General features: G+C 41.7%; 1 protein-coding gene across 2 annotated transcripts in view; it reads left to right on the top strand.

Annotated features, from left to right (window-relative positions):
* Positions 1–5,044: 5,044 nt before the first annotated feature.
* LOC109888948 (kinase non-catalytic C-lobe domain-containing protein 1) overlaps positions 5,045–13,490 on the top strand; it is a 50,879-nt gene continuing 42,433 nt past the window's right edge. Inside the window, exons 1-3 of one of the 2 annotated variants that reach the window (XM_031823376.1) lie at positions 5,045–5,664; positions 7,812–8,010; positions 10,492–10,550. In XM_031823376.1, coding sequence (XP_031679236.1) covers positions 5,563–5,664; positions 7,812–8,010; positions 10,492–10,550 — 360 coding nt within the window. In that variant the 5' untranslated portion in view covers positions 5,045–5,562. Of the gene's footprint in view, positions 5,665–6,121; positions 8,011–10,491; positions 10,551–13,490 lie in introns of both variants that reach the window. The other variant, XM_020481544.2, reaches the window with a different exon arrangement.

Below are 13,490 nucleotides of genomic sequence, written 5' to 3'. Positions count from 1 at the left end.
TGTGGGAGGCAATAGGAGTCAACATAGGCCAGAATCCCTGTGGAACGCTTTTGACACCATGTGTTGTCCATGCCCCAGTGAATTGAGGATGCAACTCTATATTAGAAAGGTGTTCCTAATGTTTGGTAGACTCATTGTATGACTGGTTATGATATCATGTCGGTCACCTTAGTCTGCCTCAGTGTTATCAGATGACAGCAGCTGCCATTGTGGAGCGCACGCCTGCCAAATAAGGGCTCATTTGTATACTGTGGATGCATCTCCCAAAGGGAAGCAGAGCAGTTGACGCATAACCTGGGTTCGCAGCCGTAATCCGGTTGTCATTAGTTACGACAACAACAAAGTCAAAATATGGCTATATTGTAAGAATGAATTCAAACAAAAACATTTATTTATTTATTTACGGTTAGGGTTAGACATAAGGTTAGCAGGTTGGTTAGGGTTAGGTCTAAAATCAGATTTTAATAAAATAAATAGTAGAAATAGGAGGCGTTTAGCCATAATTATGATTTTGTGGCTGTGGTAACTAGTGAGGACCCCATATTCCCTGAGGAAATATCTTGTGAATATGAGACTGCGTTTTTCTGCTATGGGGGTGCCAGCTATGCTAAAATATGAATTACCCAGATAGTATAATGCTATAGCCATTGTGCGGATGTGTGTGTTCCCCATTAATTATCTGGCTAACCTCGTAAAAAGTGTTGCCCCAATATCTCAACACCACAAAGTGCTGAACAGTCAGCAAATGAATAGTTTTGTTTCAAAACGCCATATATACAAATTTTTCACATTTGTGTTTTTTCATCTGAAATCATTGCTTCTGGGTACCTTCATGTGTGTGTAAAATGTAAAATGTTTCAGATTGTTCATTCATAGATTATCGATGTGTATTGGGGCGGCAGCGTAGCCTAGTGGTTAGAGCATTGGACTAGTAACCGAAAGGTTGCAAGTTCAAATCCCCGAGCTGACAAGGTACTAAATCTGTCGTTCTGCCCTTGAACAGGCAGTTAACCCACTGTTCCTAGGCCATCATTGAAAATAAGAATTTGTTCTTAACTGACTTGCCTAGTAAAATAAAGGTAAAAAAAAAAAATTACAAGTGTTTTGTTACATAAAGCTATGTATCAATTGTCTAGCTGGAATGGAATGCTCGTATCCAGACTGTGATATGTGCTTGTCTCACCTAGCAATCCTAATCCTAAAATGAATTCACTCTGAATAAGAGTTTCTGCTAAATGACTAAAATGTCAAATGTAAATATTTTACATACAGATCTCATGTTACTTTATTGATACAAAAAAATAATGTCACGTGTACAATTCCTTTTAAAAAAATGTAGTTATTTGTCACATTTGTCTTTGTAAAACCTAGCAGCACTGCTTATTTCTCTGAGAGTGAGGCAGATATATAACGTTTTGCAACAAAACTTTGATTTGTCTCTCTGAAATGAAACCATCAAGTGATAGATTTCAAACAAATACATTACACAAATACACTATCATTGAACAATCTCATCCCATTAAAAAAAACATATCTATTTCATAAGTTCTTCAAAGAATAAAAGCTAATTTACCAACATTTCTGAAAATGGATATATAGCGTTTTGGAAAGAAACCCTTCGAATCTAATAGTCTTTACCCCTGTCCAGCCAGGGTAGACCTCTACATCACTGCTGAGCAGCCGCAGGGCGCTGCCAACATAATAGCAATCTCATTCCCTGCCACCCGCCCTGCCACCTCCATCTCGGCAGGCACCCAAACAGGCTCGACTTCAACCCGCTAGAACAGGCATGGGATTTTTCTCAAATGGACTTTGTAATGATGTTGGCAATCATGTTCTGCAAATGGCATTGTACATCTACAATGTATGCCAGGCAGATCGGTGACCACCTCAATGGATTGGGCAACAATGCACCACTGGTTAGATATGGGGGACGAATCATGGCACGCTTTATCATATCAGCCGGTGGCTGATATATGAGAGAGCTTCACCCCGAGCTGGCACCGTGAGACTAGAATAAGATTAACAAACCCACACAACCAGGCTCAAAACTTCCTCAGAGCAATGACCCATATTTTTAAAAGGCAGTGTTAAAAGGCAGTGGGGGGGGGGGGGGGGGGGGTCCAAAATAGGGGAGGGTTGTGTACTGTTGTTTTTTCTTCTTTGGGAAGGCTTGTGTGTGTTTTGTTGGGCACAGGGGAGGGTAGTGTGTTTTCTCCCTGGTTTACATTCACAGTTTCAGGTTTTACTAAATCATTTCTTCTATCCTGGTCAAATTTCCTAATCTGCTTGCATGCGTCTCCACCTTTCACGCTTTCCGTGCGCTTACCATACCACTAGTCAATATAGTCCACCAGTCTGTCTATCCTGCCCTCTAGCCACCATTCATAGTTGCAATAGTGGTGGGTGGATTGTTTGTCCCGCGGCTATGTACCACACATGAAATCATTAAAAGCGGAACCAAAATGTTCCTATCTAAATCCACAAGAACAAAGAGGAATAGCTGATAGGCAGGTGCATCATTGCGCATGGATCTCCGATCTAAGTGAGAATATTTGTCATTTAACTTTTCAAATGTATTACCTTATGTGTGGCATAAACACGACCAGTCACAATGTTTTAATCTCATTAGGCTACTTCAAAAGTCTCCTGTATGCCACATGCACCTGTGTGCTACCTCTCTATATCATCGACTGCATCCTTATGTAATACATGTATCACTAGCCACTTTAACTATGCCACTTTGTTTACATACTCATCTCATATGTATATACTGTACTCGATACCATCTACTGTATCTTGCCTATGCTGCTCTGTACCATCACTCATTCATATACCCTTATGTACATATTCTTTATCCCCTTACACTGTGTATAATACAGTAGTTTTGGAATTGTTAGTTAGATTACTTGTTGGTTATTACTGCATTGTCGGAACTAGAAGCACAAGCATTTCGCTACACTCGCATTAACATCTGCTAACCATGTGTATGTGACAAATAAAATTTGATTTGATTTGATTTGATTTACCTGCACACGTTCGTCCACTCTGCTCTAATATAATTCCAGCATCCAAATAGTGCACTTTCCACTTAATGAACGTAAAGTGACATTTGTTACAAAACACCAAAATGTTTAATGACATTCGGAGACTGTCAAGCCAGGCCTTCCATACTGAGTAGGGAGGGATGTGTTTTCTGTTTGTCGAGATTGACATAGCCCTCGTCTATTTGATTCTGGTGTTGAAAACGCAAACCATGATGTTGAAGTGCCCAAAGTCAGTAATTTGGTATGCAGTTATGCTTTGCTTTAGGCTGTGTGGTGCATTTGCACAGAAAACTGTTGGTGATGGAGAGAGTGGGAGAAAGAGAGAGATCCTCAATCAGATGTTCAGAATATCAGTGCATAAGTCACCAGTGCAGGTGTGATTTTGCCCTTGGTAATACTTGAGTGACACTTGCAATTCATGTCACGAGGAGTGCAAAAATATGTGTAGGACAGGCTTTGCAGCAAACGTCCCCATGACTCATGTCACGAATTGCTTTGATGCAGAGGCACCGTGGAGCGAACAGTAGCGTTGGTGCGTGGGTAAAATCACTGGGGAAGCCAAGCCAGAAAAAAAACACATTACAATCTGTGTTGTGATAATTGAGTTGTTTGCTCTATACCCTGTTAGTTCATATAGTTTCCCACTGTGATCTATAGGCCTAAAGGCCGAGACAATAAGACGACACAGTGGCAGAATAAATTCAACCACACATTTGTTTCATCACAAAACCCGGAGAGCCACATCTGTCCGGTGAAGTCCACAAAGCAAATTGTATGTAGCAAACAGTTACATGACCTTCAACATGGTCCAGCAAGTTCATGTTTACGACATTTTCGGACTACTAAACAACAATTGATTTAGAACCCCGGTGTTACCGCAAGTCGCAAATAAAACACGAGCTAGCACCACTATTCCAGGACCATTTCAACTTCAACATTATCAAATCACCTATGCTTAGTCCAGTGACAACTAAGATTCCAAAAACAAATCAGTCCAATCAACGTGAGCTAAATATGATGTGGCTGTCCATGGTACTGATTTCTCTCTCTCTCTCTGTGTGTGTGTGTGTGTGTGTGTGTGTGCGTGCGTGCATGCGTGTGTGTGCCTGCGTGCATGCGTAAGGAGAAAAAAAACATGTTGACTCACCCTACTTGCAGAGAAACAATGCCCTCCTCCTCTCTTTCATTTTGCAAAAACAGTCTGTGACTTTCATACAGTCCTAGGCTACCTGGCTAAAATGCTTGCTTGCTAGCCTAACTTCCTTTCATGGGTAAAGATGCGCCAGGCCAGCTAGTTAACATTAGCCTATTACATCTAGCTACATATTGAACCTTCATCCTCCTCAGACCAGGGGCACAATGTATGAATTTATGGTTGGATCAGAATAACCATTGGCCAGTACGGAGAAAGAAGAATTAAGTCCAAATCCCTATCTTCATACATTGCTCATTTGGGAAAGGGGCAATTTGTGCTAGCTAGCCACCAGGACAAAAACACAAGATGCAATAGTTCAAGTTTTTTCTGCAAATTACCTTTTGCCTTTGATATGATTGGTGTGAAGCCAAATCCAAACTTGCTTCCCTTGACACTTTTTTTTTTGTGTACCAGGACCATTCAAAGTTGAGTTCACTCAACAGCTGTTTGGCTGTTGTTGTATATGTACATATGTTTATGAAGGTAGGCCAATCGCTTGTGTTCAATGCACAACAATGTCATACTATTTTTGACCAGACAGCATCAGCTGGATGGGCTACACATACAGAGACAGAGGGCCGTCGTTTCGCTCGCTTGATAGCTTTCTCCTGTGAGATACAATTCAGTCTCTTGAGAATTGAAGGAAAAGTATGAAACACAGAGAGACGAAAGATATAAAAAATTTAATAAAATCTTGCCATTTTTGGGGGGGGGGAGCCTAGTTTCTCTTGGCAACCATGAATACACGCCACTGCGGAGCGAATCTTGTATGTAGGGCAGCGCAGGCAACGCCTCTTCAAAACAAATTGTATATAGGCTGTAGTGTAGTGCATAGTGTAGCCCTTGCTGGGAGGACTTGAGAACTGCAGTTCATGATCGCAATGTCAGTTGTTTCTGTGGAGGTGCGGCAGTTGTTGCCATGACAGCATGTAGTTGACAAACTCCCCTGTTGCCATCAATTATTAGCAATGTGCTACACATTCAAACGCATTGCTCTGGTCGTTTTTCAGCTGTCTTTCGCCTGTTTTGGAATTAAAAGAACCGCAGCGACAGTGAACGTTTTGTGGAACGCCGCATCGCGTTGCAACTTGCTGGTAGAACGGGGAACATTTAGAAAAAGTAGCCGGCGCTGTCCGTGTTCGGAAAACCTATTCATGTAACGTTAATCTTTCATTCACGTAATCTTTCCTGACCTGATACACTGTTACCAGGACAGTAAGCGAAAGGGGAAAAGCTTTACAGTAGGTTTAAGGCTATGGGAGTGACACTGCACTCACCCAATTCTACAAACATCCACAGTCTTGATTAAAACCAAATACAATGGGGACGTCTGGAACTGATGCAGTCGCATTCTCAGGGGAGGAGGAAGAAGAGGAGGAATACTATGAAGTTGAGCATCTGCCTCCACTCCTTGAAGATGAGGTGAGAGTAAACATTTATGTTTAGCCTACATTATTATCATCGTAATTATTATTGTTCTCTCAAAACCAGGTCGCAATTGTAAATGAGAACTTGTTCTCAACTTGCCTACCTGGTTAAATAAAGGTAAAATAAAATAAATAAATAAATAAAATGGCATGTGTTATGTCAATACTGTGGACTGAGGTCCCCAGGGGACTGACTTTATTGGCTGTGACATATGCACTTGTGTTATTCACTTGTGCACCTGGAACCAAAAATGGTTCTACTATTGGGACAGCCGAAGAACCCATTAGGTACCTATTTTTTTTTAAAGAGTGTATAGGCTAACCTATGCTCTTGACCGAGTGATTGAATGATTGAAGAAGACATGCTGTTTTCTAAGGTCTAATTTAATCAACAACATGCTCTCTCTCTCTCTCTCTCTCTCTCTCTCTCTCTCTCTCTCTCTCTCTCTCAGGGCAACAAGATGAGATTAATGTGTCTGTGGCCTTTCCTTATAACTCTCATGGTGATCAGGGACCATATTAATTGTACTCTGGGATGTACAGTAATATCCATGACTAGCTTACTGTACAGATGTATTGACCCCTGCTGTGTCCTCTCTTGGCTTTATGTGGATAATACGGGCATTCATTAAAACACTACCCCATACACTTAGTTTGAGTGTTTTAAAGTTCCAATGTTAAACAATGTACAGTGGGCAATATGATTCAGTGCAGAACAGTTATTCGCAGTTATTCACTCCAGACGTGTTGAGCTGCAGCTGCCTTTGCAAGTATGGAGACTCCAGAGACACTGCAGGGTAATCTTGAGTGGAGGGCGGTATGTGCGAGGTCAGCCTGACAGATGCATTCAGCTGTAGCCTACACACAAGGGGAACAAAGTGTAAACTTAATCACATTTTACCTTTGAATACTAAGGGGTTCATTAAACCACTAACATCTCACCATGATTTCCCTCAATGACTTAGTCACCCACTTAGTAGCCCACCCAGTCCATCGCTACCTCACTCTTCTTTTCGTTCCTCGATCTTATTCAATGTCCTTCTCTAAACCTTTGAGGTGTTCCACCAGTGTATAGTTGGTCTTATTAGAGCTCATGGAGTGAAGAGGGAAAGTTATGTAGGCCGGCATATTTAACTTGAGGAGGGAGAGGGAGAGACTCAATGTTTCTCTGCACTGTTCTCAAGGGCAACAGTCTATTTATAGGCTTACTGTATGCTGCTGCTTAGTGACATCTTTCTGCCCTATTATTGTGCCATATTCTACAGAATTATGGGTGTGCTTTATTCACCTTCTGCAACAAAAAATATATATTTTGTAACAAAACAATAATCTCTTAGATCTCTCTCAGATCAACTGAAGAAGGATATTGTGTATTCACTCCAGTTCCATTTTTTTATTTTAAATGTATGACAAAGACACAAAACCAGGACCTGCAAAGTATCTGAGTAGGAGTGCTGATCTAGGATCAGGTTCCCCCGTGTCCATGTAATCTCATTCATTATGGTCTAAAAGACTTGACTGATCCTAGATCAGCACTCCGTCTCTGAAATGCTTTGTGTATACAGACCCAGATGTTTTACAGAGAAAATAGTCATGGAATGTTAGTGAGGACGGGACATCCTAGTGATGAAGCTCATCATTCAACTTGACTCCCATTATGAAACAAATGGCAACGACTGAAATGCCCATGTCCCATGAGACTAGGCTTTTGTGAAAAGCCCGTGGTCTGTTACACTGTTCAGTCACATGCATAGAATGGAAATGCAGAGTATTGGACACCACTTCACAATGGAGACGCTCTATCGCGGTAGTAGCAAAGACTTCCTTTTGTGCTCATGTGCCAAGCCAACAAAACATCCCGTCTTCTTCACATGATGAAAATGTCGAACATGCCATGAGATGTTTTCTATTTATGGATGCAATTAGGCTTCTTCATAACACCAATAAGTGCCCACTTGGCTTTCCACTGTTTGCAGCATGACATACAAGGATGTAGGTGTAAGTGTGTTTATTGCTGCAGGACACTTACTGTATTACTTTTGTGTGTGCGTGTGTGTTACTCCTGTGTGTGTTCGTGTGTGTATGTCTGCGTGTGAGCACATGCATGCTTGCGTCGATGCCTGCCTGTGTGTGTCCCCACAGGAGAACGTGTCCCTGGCGGATATCCTGTCGTTGCGGGACATCTGTCTGACGGAGCAGGAGGTGTGGGCGGTGTGTGTGGAGTGTGTCCTGGCCTTGCAGAGTATCGCCTCATCACCCCTGTTCCACACCCTGTGCATCACGCCCGACACCCTGGCCTTTAACGCCCATGGCAACGTGTGCTTCATGGAGCAGCTCAGTGGTGAGTCAACACAGCTCAACACAACCCGGCACAGCTCAACACAACCCGGCACAGCTCAACACGGCCCTCTCTCCATCACAGTCGATGCGGTCTCCCTGTCTATTCAGGGTCACATTCTTTAGGGCACATACAAATGTTTAAAATGTTTTGCAACGGGAAACTAAAATGAGTGTGTCCTATTGGACAAGTCCAGGCAGTCCCTCCCTGTTTCAGTTAATGTTCTACCATTTGGTGGGTAATGAACATCACCCATGTCTATTAGTTATTCAGGGGATTATCTGGTGTTTCGTCTCATACAGTACATCTGTTAGTGAGTGCTGTCTGCTATTGTAAAAGGCTGAGGCAGCACTCTCTCCACTGATCGATCAATCTGATCTGATCTAACATGGTATCCTGAGGTCATAGATCAATATGTCCTTCCTATGGGAAGTCAAAGGGTCATGAAGTTCAGGACCCGTATTCAAGTCCCCCCTTCTATTCATTATGATTTGAACATTCAAACTGATCCTAGATCAGTACTCATACTCTGAGATGCTTTATGAATGGGTCCCTAGACTCTCCTCCCCATGAAAAGTTTGTTTCCAAACCCCATCATATTCTCTTTTGGTCAGCAGTATCTGTCTCAAACGAAAATTACACCTTTACCCAAAATGATTGAAATGTAAAATGGCTGCATTTGCAAAAGAGGGCTGTTTCTTAATTAAAAAATGCTGAGCCTTTGTGCGATTACATCTGTGTGATGTGATTTTGCAGTCGTCTGCAGTGCCTGGTCTCATTTGGATGGAGAGTGTTGGTGAAACTGAGTCACATCTTTCATGTTCAGGATACTCTGCCGCTTTTTCACTATGTCTTGTCCCTCAGACATTGTGATAAATCCTCTCTGCCAACAGACTAGCTTCTTCTCCTCTTAACAAACCTCAATCATCTGTCTTTTACCAAACAGGGCTACGTCACCACCTGTCACACTCACCTGTGTTGTCCCTTCCACACAAACATACACAGGCAGGCAAGCAGGCACACAAACACACACGTATGCATGGATGCACAGACATACATGCGCACCGGATTCTCTCTCTCTCTCTTACACACACACACACACACACACACACACACACACACACACACACACACACACACACACACACACACAAACCCATGCACACGCATAACCATTCTGGGATTGCCTCCCATTTTCCCCATGGCAACATCAGTAATTGATAAGCATTGATGAGCTCAACAGTGTCCACATTGCCAAGGGGATTGTTGCCACGGTAACAGAAATTCTGGCGGTCAGCTGCCTATCGGTGCCTTTGACTCACCCTGGATTCACATTAGAATCTATTGCTGATCAGTAATTGGGTTGATTTGCTTTAACCACAATGGAACCCCAACCAGCACTCATATGCCAATACTACTTTTCTTCCCTGCATTAGGTTTAATTGAGCTTAGGAGCTTTTTCTTGAATACTGATGCATGTGTGAGATCATCACGTGTCCCCTCAGGATTGAGCCTACAGTGACCTTATGTGGCCAGTTAATGACCAGCATGCAGCAGTGTTATAACTCATGGGGAAGTGGGGAAGTATCCATTCAATTCATTGGTAGAAAATGGCGTTATACTTTTATGACACATCGACCACATTGTAATACATATTCATATAAGCTCTCTCCAGTCCCATCTGGGAGAATATGGGAGCCTTAATCTAGATAGTTTTTCTCAATCATAGTGTTAGGGAGCACATTCCTTCACTCACTGAGTTCACTGCAGTCTCCTTCCTATGTGTTTGCCCCTCCTGTCATATCTTAGAGCCAGCTTACCTATGATCTCTACCCAATAGTGCTCACTTCTCCTTGGCCGTTCGTTCTGACCCTCTGGAGTGTCTGGCCTCCTCCTAGCTGGGAGCCCGTCATAACTCGAGGAGTCAGAGACAGCCCCAAATCTAGGCCTGACCTACTTAACTGCCTCTAACTGTGGTTAGAGGAGGCGGAAGGCGGGCGGCTTTATCCCTGCTTCCACCCCAGCACAAATACTGGCCTACTTAAGACTGAAGATGCTCCGCAGCGCAACACCAAGGCTCTGATCGGGAGATAGCTGCAGTCCCATTTGTGTGGGATTGTCTCTGAGCTAATGAATGATGTACAGTATGAGTGGGTAGTTTCATTGGCTTAGCACCTGGTTTTATAATAGGCCCCATATTGTCAATTAGGACTGATACCAACACTACATGTGGTAAAACATTTGTTACACATTTTAACACTGTATTGTTGTGTGCTCATTCTGCTGGACTGAAGGATGTAGATGACTGGTTGCAAGTGGTTTTATTGGCTTAGCACCTGGTCTTGTACTTGGCCCCATATTGTTACAGTTACGGTGGAATCATGTGATCATATGTTTGTGGAGCGGTAGGCCTACCAACACCACATCTAACAATGCGTTTATTACACACGTTAACTAGATGTACTCTTGTACACTTCCTTGCAGATGACCCCGAGGGCTCGTTTATACCTCCAGAGTTTGACAAGACTGGCAGTACCTTTGAGGTAAGGGGGTTCTTTCACTGCGAATGGCTACTTCACGGCATGTTTTGTGTCTCGCTGTAGGCAGATGTTACAGTGCATTCTTGACATTGAGGGTTGAGAACAAGTGAGAAAACAGCAGTTGAGGTGCCTTTCGTTTACCAGGCCTTTTTGGAGTGTTTTCTTATATAGTCGTGTAAGTGGGTTTTGGCGTTGGGAAAAAGACTTGCACTCTGAAATATGTCCGCTAGAAAGGAAGTGATGAGATGGCTTCTCAAGACATTCTCGTTCATTTATTGTCATTACTGGACATATTAAAATGCACAATACGGCAACAGCCTTTCACTGTTGAAGTTTGTTTGATGAACACTGCGCCTACACATTAGTCCACCATACTTCATTTACTAGAAATCAATATGACATAAATGCTATTTCAGAACAAACATGGTGGAAATCAAAGGAATCTAAAAAAGTCTTTATGTATAGCAGCAAATACAGAGGATAACAATATGTCTCACTAAGAAAGGATTCCACTCTCTCTCATCACATCTATCTTTCTGTCTGATTCACTTATTCTCTCTCTCTCTCTCCCTCCCCCCCTTTGGGTTGTGTAGCGCCATGAATTTATTTCCTATCTCGACTACATTTATCAGTTGCTCAATTTCAGGTTTAATGTGCGTGTCTATGGTTGTCTAATGGTATCTAGTCTTCCAATATCTTCCCATGTACGTTAAGTGCGCCAAGTGGAGCGGCTGGGGCCGTAGAAATATAATTATTTCTAGTAAATTATATTTCTATGGCTGGGACGTGCTTGCGCACCCAACGGGAACTAGGCATGACCTTTCAGCAGCTGGTGGATTTAACATGCTCTTGACGTGTTTGTGTGATCTGGATCTTCTACCTTTCCCATATCCACCACATAAGTATGGGTTACATTCCTTTGAATTGTTTGCAATACAGTACGTATCTTGTCTGAGATTCGACCTAAAAAAAAAACCACCTGGTGCAGATTCATTCAAGAGCCAACATGTCAACCATAATTGCAACAGAGAGCACAATTCCCCCAAGTAAAGCACAAGAGAAGATTGTCAAATATCTGCAAGTTACAATAATAGTTCACTGGAGTAAAAGTGTCTGGCTTTTCAGCTTTCAGTCTCTTGAGTCTTACAAAGAGACAGGCTCTCATGAAATTCCCACGTATGTGCTGTAGTTTCATCTCCCCTGACTCCTGGTATTGCAGCCAATGATCTGACGAGATCCAGGGCAAATATGGAGAGATCATGATGCGTTTGTTAAATGAGGCCCCAGAATGCATTGCCTGCCAGGCATAATTGCTCGATTACAACTACAGGCAGAACTTAACGCACTTGTTCAGGTTACCGCTGGATTTCTTAAAACACTACTAACGGGAGATGACATGCGCCTGCAGGCTAAATTGAGCTTGGTTGTAACAACAAAACCAATAAGGATAAACCAGCAGATCAGTTGATCTCTTGTTCTTACCATGCCAAGTGATTATGATACCAGACAGCTGGTCTAGATTCCCTAATCCCACTCCCAATTAAATATCGACCTATCAGGAGCATCGAAAACCATAAGGCTGTTGAACGTTAAAAAAAAACTTTACAAACTTATTAGAGTACAAGATATAGAAGTAGTAGGCCTATATTTCATTCAAACGTTTCGCTTTAAATGGCAAAATAATACGTGCCATTTTAAATAACTTCAGTTTAAGTTGAATTTATTTCCACCAGTGAAAACAAGTGATAAACAGATAAATACAGATACAAACAATTAATAATTAAAAACAGTGTGCAGGTGTGGTTGAAAGCCCAGGGGATTATATGAAAACTACAAAAAAACTATCTACAATACATAAGTACAAAAATAAAAAAGGTTTGTTCAAACAGATGACAAAACCTACTAATTATAAATGTATAACACTAATTGTAAATGAATAAATTCATTGATCAGTAATCATTTGTTTAAATGTGTGTGTTGATGTGAGAGTTAGGCTATATTGAGGAGATTACTGAGTCGGATCATCAGGCTGACCCCCAGTCTTCACTTGAAGTTATTGAGCGATGAGGATATTTTGGCAATGTGAAGACAGGAATTCCAGAGTATGGCACCTCTGTATCTGACAGAGAATTGACTATGAGGTGTGGCAGTGGGGAGGGTGAAGGTTATCACAGTGTCTTGTGTTATATAGATGGATTTCAGAATTAACCTGGAAGAATCCACTGAAAGGTTTAGGTAAACTGTCTGGGCGGTATGAGTATTTGTAGATAAAAGTGCATAATTGGCGTACATTGTTGTAAATAGACAAGATATTGAGTTTCTTAAACAAAAGGTGCAGATGGTGCCAGGTAATTAGAGGAGGTGGCTAGGCATGCAAATGTATTTTGTGTGATGAGTCATTTGTGTAGGTATGAGGCATATGTACTGGCCCAGACAATATTACAGTAAATGAGATATGGGTAAATAAAGCTCTAGTATAGATAGGAAGCAAGCCTGATGAACCAAACCACTTATCTATCTGATGATACCAACATATTTCATGGTTGTCTACAGACAAATTGAATATGATCTTTCCAGGATACCTTTTCATCAATTACAACTCTAATTGATGTGACTGGTTCCATTTAGTTCCCACTAATTGAGATTCAGGCTCTTTTTTTTTTTTCAATTTTTTAAAATATATATTTTTTAACCTATTCTTACTAGTGAATAAAATAAAGTTGGATTGTTTTACATTCAAAGATAATTTGTTTGTCAGGGAACCATTCATAAAAGTTGGCCTGAGTTCATCAATTAGTGATTCCACATTTTTTTATCAAATCAAATTGGTATCATCAGCAAAGAGAATGGGAAGTACGGTAGAAGCAAGCGAGGTCATTGACATTGATGAGGAGTAACATAGGTCCAGTTATCGAGCCATGTGTCACGCCACAGGATATCTCG

The sequence above is a fragment of the Oncorhynchus kisutch genome, linkage group LG4 (genome assembly GCF_002021735.2).
Source record: "Oncorhynchus kisutch isolate 150728-3 linkage group LG4, Okis_V2, whole genome shotgun sequence".
NCBI lineage: Eukaryota > Metazoa > Chordata > Actinopteri > Salmoniformes > Salmonidae > Oncorhynchus > Oncorhynchus kisutch.
This window is presented reverse-complemented; position numbering and strand designations above follow the sequence as displayed.